At 42.7% G+C, this 15,245-nt stretch overlaps 2 protein-coding genes across 3 annotated transcripts; both read right to left on the bottom strand.

Moving 5' to 3' along the window:
• LOC102212213 (potassium voltage-gated channel subfamily A member 1-like) lies at positions 1-7,749 on the bottom strand. The gene is made up of 2 exons (XM_005728129.1): positions 7,286-7,749; positions 1-6,652 (listed from the first exon to the last, which is right to left on the bottom strand). Exon 2 carries the CDS (start codon positions 6,397-6,399, stop codon positions 4,924-4,926), a length of 1,476 nt encoding a protein of 491 aa, XP_005728186.1. The 5' UTR covers positions 6,400-6,652; positions 7,286-7,749; the 3' UTR covers positions 1-4,923.
• Positions 7,750-9,073: 1,324 nt separating this feature from the next.
• LOC102211754 (shaker-related potassium channel tsha2-like) lies at positions 9,074-12,445 on the bottom strand. Of its 2 annotated transcripts, none has more exons than XM_005728127.2 (2): positions 10,729-12,445; positions 9,074-9,563 (listed from the first exon to the last, which is right to left on the bottom strand). In XM_005728127.2, the coding sequence occupies exon 1, from the start codon at positions 12,177-12,179 to the stop codon at positions 10,749-10,751; it is 1,431 nt and encodes a 476-aa protein (XP_005728184.1). In that variant the 5' UTR covers positions 12,180-12,445; the 3' UTR covers positions 9,074-9,563; positions 10,729-10,748. The 2 variants fall into 2 exon arrangements, with proteins under 2 accessions (XP_005728184.1, XP_005728185.1); XM_005728128.1 differs by lacking the exon at positions 9,074-9,563 and having other exon boundaries at positions 10,846-10,956; positions 11,054-12,445.
• Between the last annotated feature and the right edge of the window lie 2,800 nt (positions 12,446-15,245).

Below are 15,245 nucleotides of genomic sequence, written 5' to 3'. Positions count from 1 at the left end.
TTAAAAATTTATTGAAGTTAATGTCAGATGAAATCATAAGTGATATAAGAAAAAAACAAGTAACCCTTGCATAGATCACAGACCATGCCTTTGTCGTCATCCGACAAACTGAACACATTGTAGCATAACCCTTGGTAAACACAACATGACAATGGCGGCTGGATTGGACAAACACAATTTGAGTTTGGCTCGCTCACTGGATGAAAAGAAGAGGAGACGAGTTCAACAGTCCTTTAGGCGCTTTGCTCCAAAAAAACAAACAAAAAAACAGGTCCTTCCCCATCGGTGAATAAATGTACAGTCCTGACAGAAAAGACAAACTCGTAGCCATTCTCATACAAACAAGAACTTCTCCCAGTATTGTCACCTTTGGCAAGTGAGATACACAACATCGCAACATTCAGTCATGTTCAGTGCCTCTTTATAAGCAGGCAAAAAGAAATGGAAAAAAGCAGTCCAACATCGAGACTTTTAATAAACAAGTATGCCTTTAAACCAGTGAAGTACAGAGGAGGGTGTGTGGCACAGGCCCTGTTTAGACAAGCTGGACACGTTTCCCACAACGCTGTCGTTACAGTTTAGACTGAGATCAGAGGGGGCGAAATGTCGTTCGAGAGAGGATTTCAGTCCTACAGTGGAGATAAAGTCTAAGAAACTAGCCCTTGACGTCCTTGCTCACATTCAGAGCCTCGCAAGCACAACCTGAACATCACGCACAGACGCTGACAAACGCCGTCTCAGTGATGAGGTCAGCGCTAAAGTGCTTTTAAGAAATCCAGCAAAGGACACGACAAGTTCTGAACAGGGCCTTACAGGAAGCCTTGGTGCAGATGAAAGCAAGGGTTTTCTTTCTTTTGTTTTTTTTTTTTTCTTTTAAATGATGCAACTGTATTATAGTTGATCCACAGTTTGAAAGGCAAAGCTCATGCATTCTTCCATCAATCATGCAGTTTTTTGCAATTAGTAGACTTCTGTAGAGATACATTTTAGCAGTAGAGATTTGGAAAAAAAAATGTGAACGTGGTGATTTTGAATGAATCGTGGGGTTTTTTTTTCATCATCTTCTTGGAACCAAAAAGACAAACTTTTTTTTTTTTTTTTTTAAATATATATAGTTTGTACACTTCTTGTCCATATCATCTAGTGTAAAGCACGTGGTCATAATACAGTAGTTTCATTATCATGGCTTACTTGGAGGAACATTTTGTTTTGATATTCCAGTATAAGGCATGTTCTTCCTAAATCATTCATGTTACGGTGCCACCACAAGTCAAACAAAACAAAGGAAACTAGGAACACACTTTAAAATTGTTTCTCATATATAATTGTAGTATATATTGGTTACTTTATCTTACTGTAGCTAAACTGCATGTTATTCTCATGACATTTTGTGATATTTTTTTCTTAATTAAATGTTTTTTTTAAAGATCTTCTCACTCATGTTTGTTTGCAGAAGCATAGCATCTGACAGGAAGCTAAACAAATGAGGATGTAAAATAATTTAGGCACCTTCTCTGTCTTTCTCTCTAACAGCTGATTCTCTGTAAGTGTGCTCTAGGCTCTTCCTTTGGGACTTTGCTATAAGTCTGACTGAACCCTTCGGGCGGCTTTGTTCCTCGCAGCGAAACTTCAGTCCGACCGGGGAGCTCAGTGGGAACGGCCACTGCTGCAAAGCCTACATTTGGATTTCTCACAAGAAAATGTCAGCCTCTACAGCTGACCCCTCTGACCTTTGCAAAAATCTCAGAACGAAAGACAAGAGGTTGGTACATAAGCAGCCCTGTTGTATCTGTCAAGTGTTTTTCTGACATTCAAAGTTGTGTTCCCATTTTTACAAAAAGCTTTTAAGGAACAGGTTACCTCTTATTCTATTGCTGTTAAGAATGGATGTTTCAGTTGGGTATTTGAATGTGTAGCACCATTCACACATGCCCTCAAAGCAGGAGTAGTGACAGTAATGTAAATGTGAGGGCAATCACTTGTATCTTCATCCCCTCGTGTTGGCGTTTCATGCAATCCTTCAATGATTTCTGGGTAGCTGCATGTAAGAAATTGCTATATTTTTTGTATTCTTTACGAGAAATCCTAGATAGAGTGATATCGTTCTAATTTTTTTTTTTTTTTTTGCATTTACTGACATTTGCCGTGCCTGAGGTGGACACGCTTCATCAGTACAGTACAGAGATCAGTCCCAAATGAAATGACGGACAGTGCCGCAAACTACTCAACCAGCCACCAACAACATAACAGAGAGGAAGATAAATTACTGAGAAGGAAATCATCTTTTCCAAAATGATTCAGGAAGGCTTGCTTCAGCCGCAGGAAACGTGTTAAGGGAGCAAAACAAGAACGGTAGCCGTGTACTAGCACCGCAAAGAATAACCAAACAACTCTGACATTCAAGTAGCACTGCAGTGTTTTCTTTTTACAGGATACTGTCAGGAGTGTGCTAAATGTAAAAGGAAACAAGGCAAAACAAAAATAACAATAGCATACAGTACAGTATAAAATCTAGCTATCATTCAGAGAAATTATTCTCAATACTGAGTGTAGGTTGATGTACAGTAGCTGGAGAATTTCAAGTACATTTTGTTCTACTCTATCTGCAGTCTGCTTGTCTGGAACAATATGCTGAGAAACGATGCACGACGAATGAACAAGCACAGGCAAAAAGAAAGGAAAATCTCACTAGTAAAGAAAAATAAGGACTTACGCAGCAGAATAAAACAACTGTGCAAAGAGATGGGCTTCACTTTGCTGTGCATCACATTGCCCAAAAATTTCAGTGTGACAGCTTTTAAAACTAGATTCAACTTCTCTGCCGTTTTTAAACACATTCGCTAATTTTCCTGTGACACTACGGTAACTTGACATGGCACTGTTTCAAAGAAACGGACACATTAAAAAGTCGACCTCATCCCATTAGGAGAGTCAGGCAATCTCTACAAACTACAAACGCGTTCTGATTGTGCGTAGCTTTGAGTGAAAAAAAGGAGCAGGATTGTGGTACACTATTTACCCTAAGTGCTTGTGTAAAGGCTATGCTTTGGGACTCTCACATTCAATATTGCATGACTGCAGTTTACACTTAAGGTTCCATTTTGCATTATGGTATAGGAAACCCTGCGTCGAAGCTTGCAGCTCTGCAGTGTGTTTGCAATGACCTCACTGAGGTAGAGACCTTGAAAGGATGCATGGTGCACAAAGAAAAGCATGAAAAACAAAACAATGGATATTCCCTTTTGAAGTGGAGTGGTAAACATGCAGAGTACAATACATTGCTGCTCAAGGGTATAAATAAGTGCATGACAGCATAAAATCGGGTTTGTGCATGACAGCATGGATCTGTTTTTTTTTTCCTATCATATTGACCCAAATCACCTGCTCACCTGGCATCATAGCATCATAGCAAACACGGTTTCAACACTAAGACAGAAGGTGGACCAGCTCTGCACAACCACACAAACACCGCTGAACACAGAGGCACTTTCACTGGTCCTGTTGATGAAAGGGGGAAAGGCACTAGCAACTAAAGTCAGAATATATTTCTGATAAATATCCTTCTCGGTGGATTCAAAACCAGCATGACCTAAATTGGAGATGGAGACAGAAGCATGACTTTAATCTGTTCTGTTGTCAAAAAAGAAGGTCCATGCAGTGCACTACTGACTAATACAGTAATCGGTGCTTATTAGGATTATATGCTTTTTTGATAATATTTATTCAGTTTCTTTGCCTACTCTTAAATGATAAACTCTGCATCCTGAAGGTAGGTTCGGATATATTTGACCACAATTCAGAGACATCCAGAATTTGATTTCCTTAGTTTTCCTGACAATAGGGCACCACAAAGTGCCAAGATTTAGCAACAAGCTGTATACTCACGTCATGCATTAAATATACCAGGATACAAAAGTACCTTAGTTGACAGACCATAATGCAGGTTACTTTTTTTTCATGCTATGATCTCATTTATGTACTGTTCCCTTAAGATTTAACATTCAATTTCTATACTTCTAAATGATTTGCATTTTCGAACCAAAAACTCATCCAGTGCACTCGGTGTGAAAACAGAATGGAAGAGGGGCAGGGTGGGGGGTTGTAGGAGGGAATGGAGGCAGCTATCCAAAAGAACATCCTTTCCGGTGTTGTGAGATATGTCTTGTGCATGCCGATATCAAAATGGAAAGTCTCTAATCATGCTCATGTGAAGCTCACGTTCTCATTGTGCTGTGTCGCGTCTAAAGGGCATGGCATTGAATCACTTGGTGATGACACAATTACAGCAACTGCTGAGGAAAAAAACGAAACTAAACAAAAATGAAACAGCAGCATTGCAGATGTCTGTGAAGCAAGTAGATCGCCGTCTGTTTATATCCAAACAAGAGAGATCAGTCTTCCTCCTATAAGGTGCTTTGCCGAGTAGAAGATCCTTTGCGGAGAGAACGGGGAATGGAGGGAGGGTGTGTGTGGGTGGGGGTGGCGGGGGGAGGTCTCCTAACTTTTTTTGGCGCTTACCATTTGGCCGCAGATGCTTGCATGTCTGCAGTCATTTCTGGTGGGTTGTGCAACTTGCTGAAATGTTATCTGTACTCCATGCATATAAGATTTTAATTATCACACTGTGGTCTGAGAAGACGGCGTGTGCTCTGGGTCCTCGAGGGAGCCTGGTGTGTGTGTAATGATCAATGTTTCTCTCTGATGTGACTATATATTTGTAGTATCAGAATAATAATTCTTTCTACCTGTCATGTACTCTAACAGCTTTGTTTTGTTTTTTTTCTGCTTCCTTTCGGTATAGCTGAGCATAATTGCAGGCCTAATGCCATAGAGTGCTTTGGGGAGGTAAATGAAGCATTCCTAACTTACGGTCTACTCCATCTATAACAGTCTCGTAGAGAGACTAAAATTCCTAGCTAGTGTCTAAACATCAGTAAGCAGCTTGCTTTTGTTTACACAGTTCTGGTTGGCTATAGTGCAATTGCCAGTTCTGAGGTTTGCCTCCCTAAAGTTATCGATGCTATTGTTTATGTCTCCATCAATCTCCATGTACTCTGATTTGCTGACGGTAGACGAACTACGGCGGCTGGAGTTGGTTTCAGACGGGATGTTGGGAGTGCTGACGTTGAGCAGCTGGGCTTGCTCTTCTCCCTCTGTTTCCCTGTGGTAGAAGTAGTTGAAGTTGGACACGATGACAGGCACTGGGAGAGCAATTGTCAACACTCCAGCGATGGCGCACAGAGATCCAACAATCTTGCCTCCTATAGTGACCGGGACCATGTCCCCATAGCCCACAGTTGTCATGGACACAACAGCCCACCAAAATGCATCCGGGATGCTGCCAAAGTGCGAATCTTGCTCCTCTGCCTCAGCAAAGTAGACAGCACTGGAGAACAAGATGACTCCAATGAACAGAAAGAAGATCAGCAGTCCTAGCTCTCGCATGCTGGCCTTGAGGGTCTGTCCCAAAATCTGGAGTCCTTTGGAGTGTCGTGACAGCTTGAAGATCCTAAACACCCTGACCAGACGGATCACCCTGAGTATGGCCAGAGATGTTGCCTGCTCTCCCACCCCCTCGTTTTCTGGGTCTTCAGCCAGCTCAGTGCCAAGTGTAATGAAGTAAGGGATGATGGCCACTATGTCAATCGTGTTCATCATGTTCTTGAAGAAGGCCGGTTTGCTCGGGCATGCTAGGAAGCGTACTATCAACTCAAAGGAGAACCAGATTATACAGAGAGTCTCGATGATGAAGAAGGGGTCAGTAAGGATGTCGGGCTTATAATAAATTGTAATGTTCCCCACTCTCTCTATTCGGCCTGCTGGATCCTCTTTCAGTTGTGGTAAAGTCTCTAAACAAAATATAACTATTGAAATCAGGATCACCATCACGGACACTATGGCAATTCCCCTGGCAGGGCCCGAGCTTTCTGGGTGCTCGAAGAGGAGCCAAATCTGACGCTGGAACTCCTTCTCGGGTAAAGGACGCTCTTCCTCCCTGATGAAGCCCTCATCCTCACGAAACTTCTCCATCGCCTCTACTCCCAGCTCGTAAAATTTGATTTCTTCTGAGAACATATCCAAGGGGACATTCACCGGTCTTCTCAGCCTCCCCCCAGACTGATAGTAATAAAGGATGGCATCGAAGCTGGGACGGTTTCTGTCGAAGAAGTACTCATTTCTCAGAGGATCAAAGTACCGCATCCTCTTTTTCGGGTTGCCCAACAACGTCTCCGGAAACTGGGAGAGCGTTTTCAGCTGCGTCTCAAAACGAAGACCGGCTATGTTGATAACCACCCTCTCGCAGCACTCGTGGTCAGTGTGGTCAGGGGGGTAGGTGTCCTGAGGGTGGCCAGGGACAGCTGAGGTCTCGTCCATATTATCGCCCGCTACTACGGTCATTTTGGGACGAGGAGGTGATTAAAAGAGGGGGAGGAATTTTGCTGGGGTGTTGGTTAGTCTGGCTGAGCAGGCATTCAGGATTGGGAGGAAATTTTCCACTCCTCAGCTCCCCGCACCCCTGAAACTGTTGGAGACGTCCCCAGATACTAGGGGGGGGGCTGGCTGCTTTGCCTCAGTGCGGCTCCACTGTGGTTCTTGCTGGCTTGACCATTGCTCCTCTCCGGTGCATCTGCAGCTATTGTTGCTGCTGCCTCTGTCACCAGGAGAGAGGAAGAAAGGCAGAGATAGAAAGAGAGAGAGAGGGAGGGAGGAAATAATGGGATCAAACAGCCCAAGATATTTGCTGTATCAGCATTTTCTGCAGTTTACTTATTTATTTATTTATTTATGTCTCTCGGTGTGCATTGAGTGCAGTTATCCAACATTTAAAGTGTAAGGAAACACATGTGGTGGAGAATTTCTGTAAAATATGTCAAATATGACCACTTTAAAGCTCCCTCTAAAACTTAATAGTGACTTTCTAGTGGTGATATGATGCGGCAGTTATTTTCTACCCTGGCTTAAAATTCCTATTAAAAACAAAATCCACTGGCATTTTCATGTAGTTGCAAAATATTTCTGTAAAACGCTGACAAAGAAACGCAGGATCTCTTTCTTACAGAAGAACAACAGTGATTTGTCCTACGCCACTCACAACAGCCTGAATTATGACGCATAACATTAGCTGTTATTACTATTTGTACATGTAAGCACCCTGCAGCCCAAGTGCGGGGGAAATGTGCAAAAGCATTAGAGTGAAAACACTCCAGCACCCCCACCACCAAAAAATCTACCTATGAATAAAAATAATCTAACCAGAAAGTGTTACATAAGTTTCGAGGCTTACCGTGGTTTGATCTTGAAAACGTCTTGAATGCGTCTTATCCTCGAGTAAAATCACCCAACAGCAGCGCGCCAGTGGGTGTCATGTGGCAACTTCACATTGTACCAGCAAAAAGAAGAAGAAGAAGAAGGAGAGGAAGAAGAAGAAAAATCCTAGAACCTCACTGTGCCCATCTCCATCCAAACTGTGTCAGTAAAGCACGATACAAAATCAGGTTTTTAAAGAAAAGAATTCTTGAAATGGGGTAGTGAGGGGAGCCTGAGATGGAAAATGAGCGAAATAAAAAAAAAAGGGAGAGAGGATCGCAAAGCTGCGGCGTTGGCGGCACGGTGCTGTGAGCAGCTCGCTGTATACCGCAGGAGAAAATCTTGCACTGCAGTTCGGGGGGGGAGATACATTAAGGGGCAATAAGCGAGCCCTTGACATTTCCAGACATCACTGCATCAGCAGAAATCTGTTTTGGGTTTTTTTTTTTTTTTTGCCACTAGACAAGATGACGGGTAGAGTGGGCTTCAAGGCGGCACCGAGAGCGAAATGTTTCTGTTTTTTTATGAATAAATAAATAACATTGGTGAGCTGAGAGAGAGTCAAGTGTGGCAGCGATGTCCAAATGTTTGCTCAACAGTGTCAAGCATGTTTTGCTGTGCGTTTTACATGCAAGTGCAGGGGAGGCGAGGGAGAAAAGAGGATGGGGAGGGGAGGGGAGAGGGAGGGCAGCAGAAGGAGGAGGAGTTGGAAGGTTTCGACGCAATGCAGACCGGCTCTACCAAAGCACGCCGCCAGAAGTTCTCCATACACCACAAAAACAAGAACGCTCGTGTGCCAGCGCTGGTGCAATCACACCGCAAAGAAAATACAGAGATCCCCGGAACCCACTCCACGTCACATCTGAGATCATCTATATCTTAGGAAATGAGAATCTAATCAGTTGTTTGGCGATTAAAGCATCCGCTTTCCTTTCCGTCTCTTAATGATTTAAGGATTAAATCGTTAGTTGGTCGCGTCAAGGACTTCGATGCGCAAGTCTGTATCTGAGCCAGTGCATACCAGATTCGGTGTAGTAAGTTTGAACATTGCACTAATGAAGAGCGTGCTACATTTTACTCATCAGCAATCGGTTTGAAGCCCTTAAAGCTACAAAGTACTGCTTCCTCTCCAGGCTGTGCAGCTCTCACATCCGATTCTTTATCATACGGAGTTTGAAAGGTTCCTCAGTGGTGAAGTCGCTGTTAGATTTTGGCCCCTGAAGGCATGCAGGTGTACCAAAAAAGGTGGGGAATTTTCCATAATGCTCCGCTGATGACTTTCAGCACCGCGGACAGCGCAGATGATTGATCGACGTCTGAAAACTTCCTTCGAAACAAAAATGAATAAAAATAAAATAGACGCACTGACAACGAAGCAAGTAAATAATCTGCTCCATTAGTTAATTGCTGAGCTGTATGCAGATACCTGACGGTGTGAGCAGATGGGCTCCTCTTACTTAAAGCAAGCATCTTCTAACTTTCAAAAACACAGAATAAACACAAAAGTCGGGTGATCGGATTTCTGTCTAATTTCTTAAAATGTGCTTAAAGACAAACCCCTTCATTTATCACTATGACATTTTATTAGGTTAATTGGTTTCGTGGCAAGACAATCCGATGTCTGCTTCTGCGCCCATTTTCCACGATTCAGCACCAAAAGTGATAAAAACGTATTAAACTAATTAGTGAGCATAGATTTTATTATTTAATTTTCTTTTTTTAACAAAGGGTTTGGTGTTTTTCTTTTCTGCTCTCCTCGGTGAAACAATGAAAAATGACAAGTGGTATTTTCTTCTTCATGAATCATTTATCAAAAGGATTAAGTTAAGTTCACGTTCGTGTTTACATTAGAAAAATAAATATTTTATTACATTTTTAATCCACAATGAATTCAGGTCATGCAGACGTTGCATTGTAATGCTCTGGCCTAAGATAAAATAAAGGTACTTTTTTTTTTTTACAACGTTGCATTATAAGCGGCAAGAGAGCAATATATACACAGTTCTTCTATACAAAGAATGCATGGTCATTTTTAAAGCGTACACAAAAGAATGTTTTTTTTTCTAACACAAAAACGTATGTCCATTACACAAGACTGAACCTTTTCCATGCGTTTCCACTGTAATGTCTCTGTAGGTTATAATACTGGCTGTGCGAGAATAGTCCGTGAGAAACCGATCCAGTGTTTTGGAGGAGAAGAGAGTGTCTTGTTGTGACTCTGTGGGAACAACAAGCTCCACTTAATCTTCTGCCTCCTGCAAGTAAGCACAAAACAAAACCCACCCCGTTAACATTTAGGAGGTGAGGGAAAGCAGTCGAGCATGTGCTGACCTTACTTAACCGCCACAAGTATCCGGGTACATACAGAGTCGAATAGCAGGATCTCGGGGGCTTATGGCTAAATCAGTAAAGGCCAACTGCAACAGTGCAAAGACACTTAAGCTAAAGCGTTAATTTTGCGCACTGAGGAGCCTGAGCAGGAGTGCTGACTGCATGGATTTTTATCATCCACACAGCGGCGCACAGAGCTCACTTGTTCTTACAGACCAGAGTTCCACAGAAGCACATGTCCCAAAGAAAAATAAAGACAATGACGATTTCTCTCGTCTTTCATATTGACAACTTTGAATTTCAAATTTTTTTGAGATTTTATAATGCAAGAAGAAAATTTCATCAAATTAAAACGTGACACACAGAGGGCTGGAGTCCCTGTTAACACACAAATGTACCATCCAAGAGGTCATTAGATCTTGACATGGGGGCTAAGGTGAAGCAGCAAGGTTTACAAAAAGCAGGATAAAAGTGATTAAGAGTGGGCACGAAAAACTGTTCACCACAAATCAACATCTGAGCGCCAAGTGCTCTCGTGACTGCAGCCATCTCGCCACAGAGCAGCCAAATACAGACACGCACATGGCCAGCATAAATCCCAGCTCTGGTTTACACGACGATTGTTTTTTTTAGTGGTTCTGTTTATTACTGAATTCTTTTCTCTGGTTTTATTTAAAAAACAATATTTTTCATTAACAAAAAAGGATAATGTGCGCTTTTGTTTTCCAATGCCTTTGTGCGTAAACAAAGTAAGGCCACATCACTATTGTCATCTACAGAGGGTTTAAAAAAATCTGCAGTCAAACCAAAGTCAGGAAAATCTCCCCAGTTTTATTTTTGCTTGTTTACTGGAATTTCTTCTTCGAGTCTGTTATCATAAACTGTTCACTGATGGTGTGAAAGCCACAACAATGAGCGTAATGTTTTTGTTTTTGATTTTTTTTAAATACCTGTGTGTTACATAAGCGGGAGGAATTACTGTTTTCTTCATTCGTTTTAGTGAAATCAAATCAAGCTTTATTCTGGTGAGTTACAGACAAAAGGCTCAAAACGCCCACAGAAACCTGTGTCCACTGAAACAAAACTCACCAGATTTTTTGAGGTCTTCTTTATACATCTGTCAGTTTCACTGTGTATGTCTCCACTGGAGTCACGTGTAGATGTGTCAGAGCTTCTAAGTCGTCGCTTTCTTGGTAGGACTCGGTTTTGGAGAACGACTGGTTACTTTTGATCGAATCACTTTCACCGAACGAGGGCTGCGGCTGATGTCCACAGGTCACGTGCACGTATTGGAGGTTTTCTTCCTGTTCGTTCTCTCTGTGGTAAAAATAATTGAAATTGGACACGATCACAGGAACAGGTAGCGCTATAGTCAGCACTCCGGCGATGGCGCACAAGGATCCGACGAATTTACCTCCGATAGTGGAGGGATACATATCTCCATAACCGACTGTGGTCATTGTCACCACGGCCCACCAAAACGCATCAGGTATACTTGTAAATCCAGACTCGGGGTCATCTACTTCAGCAAAATAAACCGAACTTGAGAATAAAATAACTCCAATTAGCAGGAAAAATATAAGCAGCCCCAGCTCCCTGAGGCTCGCATGAAGCGTTTGCCCGAGAATCTGCAGGCCCTTTGAGTGTCTGGAGAGTTTAAAAATCCTGAAAACACGGACCAGACGGATGACCCTCAGTATGGCTAGCGAGGCCGCCTGCTGACTGCTGCCCTGGTGCTCTGCGAGATCAAGGCCCAGGGTGATGAAATACGGAGCAATGGCTATAACATCGATTAGGTTCATCATGTTTTTGAAGAAAGCCGCTTTACTGGGACACGACAGAAACCTCATGGTGAATTCAAAAGAGAACCACACAATGCAAAGTGTCTCCACCATGAAAAATGGGTCTGTGAACGGACTAGGCGCTTTCCCTTGCGCACTTGCATTGACCTGGTTGTCATGCACTGCGGGGACATCTCTGAACTCGGGCAAAGTCTCTAAGCAGAATATAACAATGGATATTAAAATAACCATAACAGACACGATGGCAATCATCCTTGCGGGTCCGGAACTCTCTGGATACTCAAACAGAAGCCACAACTGGTGCTGAAACTCGTTGGAAGGCATCGGTCGGTCCTCCTCCCGAGCCAAGCCCTCGTCCTCTTTGAAAAGCTCTATCGTCTCTTCTTCGAGTTCATAAAACTTTATTTCTTCCAGGAAAATATCCACAGGTACACTGACGGGCCTCCGAAGCCTTCCTCCGGACTGGTAATAATAGAGGATAGCATCGAAGCTCGGTCTGTTCCTGTCAAAGAAGTATTCATTTCTCAGCGGATCAAAAAAGCGCATCCTTTTACGCGGATCTCCCAAAACCGTGGTCGGAAAGCGAGAGAGTGTTTTTAATTGCGTCTCAAAACGCAGACCTGAGATGTTTATGACCACCCTCTCGCTGCACTCCTGGTCTGCTGATTCCACGTCTGCAGCATCTTGTAACAAAGGAGTAACGGCCACAGTCTCTTCGTGGTTCTCCACCACAGTCATCTTTTTCACCCCGCCGAGGGTAAACCCGTCACTCACCTCCTTGGAGGCTTCCTCTTGCCCTTTTGCTTGCACTCCCTCCTGTCTCTCTTTCTCATGCAGCCGCCCGAGATTCAGGCCAAGTCCCTCCTTTTCTTTCTTTCTTTCTTTTTTTTAAATCTAAAACTAATTTTACTTGGTGATATGCAAAATGATTTGGTTGTTTATTTACGCCGCCCTTTTGTCAGGTTAGTGCCTCTGAACTGTCAACTTTCAGTGGTGCACACAGATCTCCACTTGCATATGCTATACCAAGAGAAGGCTATCATATTCACACCATTTAAATCTCCAAAGCCCTCCCCAAGTTGGAACACCAGATGACACTTGCTGCTGCTGTCCCTCTCATACCAGTCACTGCACTGTGGCAGTGCAGTGATTTTCCAAGTAAACATGTAGCCTTAGAACACGTACTTTCAATTTGAATTTTATGTTTTGCGTGATATTCCACACTTTATAGTGCCCTGTCTTGTTTTGTTCAGAGTGGGGGCTGATACCTTTTCTTTTTGTTTTCAGATTCAGAGTCTATTCAGAAACGCAGTCTCTCACTCTGCAGGTCCTTCATTCATGAAATCATTGGGTTATTCTTGTTCCAAGGGGAACCTCCACAACCCAGGCTGTTTCTACTTTGGGCCACAGCCTGTTATTTTAGATACCAGATGTACAGATGAATGTAACAAACAGATATAGCTTAGTTGAGCACCATGAGGGGTTTTCTTCTGCAGCTACTCATTAGAAGTGTCTTGAAATGAATTAGATGAAATAACCTGAATGCTTTGAAGTTCTGGGCCTCGTTTAACCAGGGGCCAGTGGAAACTGCTGGCTTGACTGATACTTGAGCAGCCAGAAAAGATGGAGCCTTCTGGAAGCTGCAGCCAAAATAACATTCATGGCTTCTTTTATTTAAAGGGCTCAATTATATAAGTTGGAGCAAGTGGAGCCCCAGAAGACAACTGACCTATAGCCTCATGGTTACTGATATTCAGAGGTGTCGAGCAACTCAGTTGCAATTCTTCAGACCTCGTTAGGCCCTTGTCAGACTGCAAATCCAATCAAACAGGATAAAATGTATTATTTTTCTCTTTCTAACAGTTTGATTCTGCCGCTACAACTAGTGAAGATTAGATAATAATGAAACATACAGACAATGTGCGGCCTACACGGTGAACTTATATGTGCACTGCAGCAGCAGAGTGATCTAATTATAGCTCGATTTTTCCACTTTCATAAAGCTGTGTCAGTTATGTCATATACTGCAGACACACAAGCACAACAATAGCACCGGGGTGCTAATCAGGGTTATTAAATTCAAACGGGATGCTTTGCCTTATTATGCATACACAGACAGTATTTTACAGATAATTATATTCCATTATAAGTATATTTCACACCAAAGGGCGTGCTTCTTTTTTTTACTGCAATGTTAACAAACCAAAGTTGTCAATAGAGCTCAATTGTTCACCTGCTGAACAAAAGGTTGGATCTCAGACTCGCATGTCAGTTTTAGGACATTGTTCCACCTGCTAATGTGTTAGCATATAGCATTCTCCAAATGACTGTCTGGGTCAAGCCAAGGTGTCAGGCCTTGGCTGTATCCAGGGAAACAAACAATAACAAACAAGTTAAGGAAGTGACACATGGCGCTCGCGTATCTGTCAGAGCAAAAAGAAAAGGCTCAAAGAATCCACAGTTGATAGTTCAGCGAGGATGGGCAGCAACGTCCTTCGGGGTATTCATCTGATCCCATTTGATTAGTTGCTAAGAGTATGAAATTGTACTGTGCGTGTGAAATTGTACGCACACACACACACACACACAAAGTATCCATTTAAACCTGTGGATGGATATGCATGTGCATGCAATGAGACACATGCCATTCAGCCAGCAGGGTGCATGAACGCTGACAGTAAGGAACCTCCCATCATTATTAATGGCCTGACCTATGATTGTCAGAGAATCCCTTGGCAACAAGACCAGGTGAGTTCACCGAGCACCTCATACATTAAAAACTTTCTTTTTGGTTTTGTTGAGAGCATTTTTTATCATCATATTTTAATAACTCTGAGAGCAAATATGAACTATATTGATTTTCAAAATAGCACGATGCAAATCATGTAGAAGCTGAGCGAATAACAGATAGCCACGTCTTAAAATGAACACCTTCTAATAATCATATATTACTATAACATTTCAGCACTGCTCACATATTAAGATGAGCACTAACTATATTTCTTGAAAAGGCGTCGATATATATATTAGCCTCGTGATTAATTGCACCTGATCCGTTGAAGCTTGCCTTTGTCTAAATATACACAGGTTGAGTTTCCCGGCTAACCCATTACAGACGTGAGGTAATCACAGTAGCAACTTGCGTGAGTGACCCCCCTTGGCTTTCAGCTCCTCCCCAAGCCCAGGCCAAGAATTTGCCAAGTGTACGTGTGTATTTCTGTAAGCGTGCATCTGGCGCTGGTGCGGCTGGTGAATGAACGCATGTGTGTATCATGTTTGCGTGTGTGAGGGTGTGTTAATAAATAAGTTGAAAGAGGAGTTTTTCTAAGGTCAGCAACGCGAGTCAGCAGGTCCTTCGGATCGTATCGTTGCGGTGCCAGTGACTCTGCTCAAAATGAAATAGGTGGCATTTGAGCCAGTCTGACGTATGCCCTTTAACGCTGGTGATGACAGCTTCTCAGGCTGGAATGAGTCTATAGCGGTGGAGTTATATCTGGGAAGCTTTATGGTAACTCTGAAGACTTCTACAACAATCCCAAGTACAGATAGAGAATGAGGGGGCTGTCAAGAGCCCATTTAGGTTCAATTTGAGCCAAATTTACATAAAGTCAATCATTTTTACAGGTCTGATGAACATCAGATGAATTTTTGACAGCATAATCCATCTTTACTCAAACTTCTTTAGTCATCCGTCCGAGGCGTTTGACCTTCACCACATAGAAATGTGTGAGTTATTAGTGTGACAGTAGAAGGTGGCTTTCTTTTTCCTCCATGCAAAGTGGAAAGTTTCTGTGAGATAGGCAA

The sequence above is a fragment of the Pundamilia nyererei genome, unplaced genomic scaffold (assembly GCF_000239375.1).
Source record: "Pundamilia nyererei isolate P.nyererei 1_Seehausen unplaced genomic scaffold, PunNye1.0 scaffold00027, whole genome shotgun sequence".
In the NCBI taxonomy this organism is placed as follows: domain Eukaryota; kingdom Metazoa; phylum Chordata; class Actinopteri; order Cichliformes; family Cichlidae; genus Pundamilia; species Pundamilia nyererei.
The sequence above is the reverse complement of the archived record's forward strand: the minus strand, read 5'-3'. Positions and strand labels throughout refer to the sequence as shown.

What these genes read in the sequence shown, in the direction of transcription:
- LOC102212213 (XM_005728129.1), bottom strand. Translation starts at nt 6,399, where the DNA reads ATGACCGTAGTAGCGGGCGATAATATGGACGAGACCTCAGCTGTCCCT.
- LOC102211754 (XM_005728127.2), bottom strand. Translation starts at nt 12,179, where the DNA reads ATGACTGTGGTGGAGAACCACGAAGAGACTGTGGCCGTTACTCCTTTG.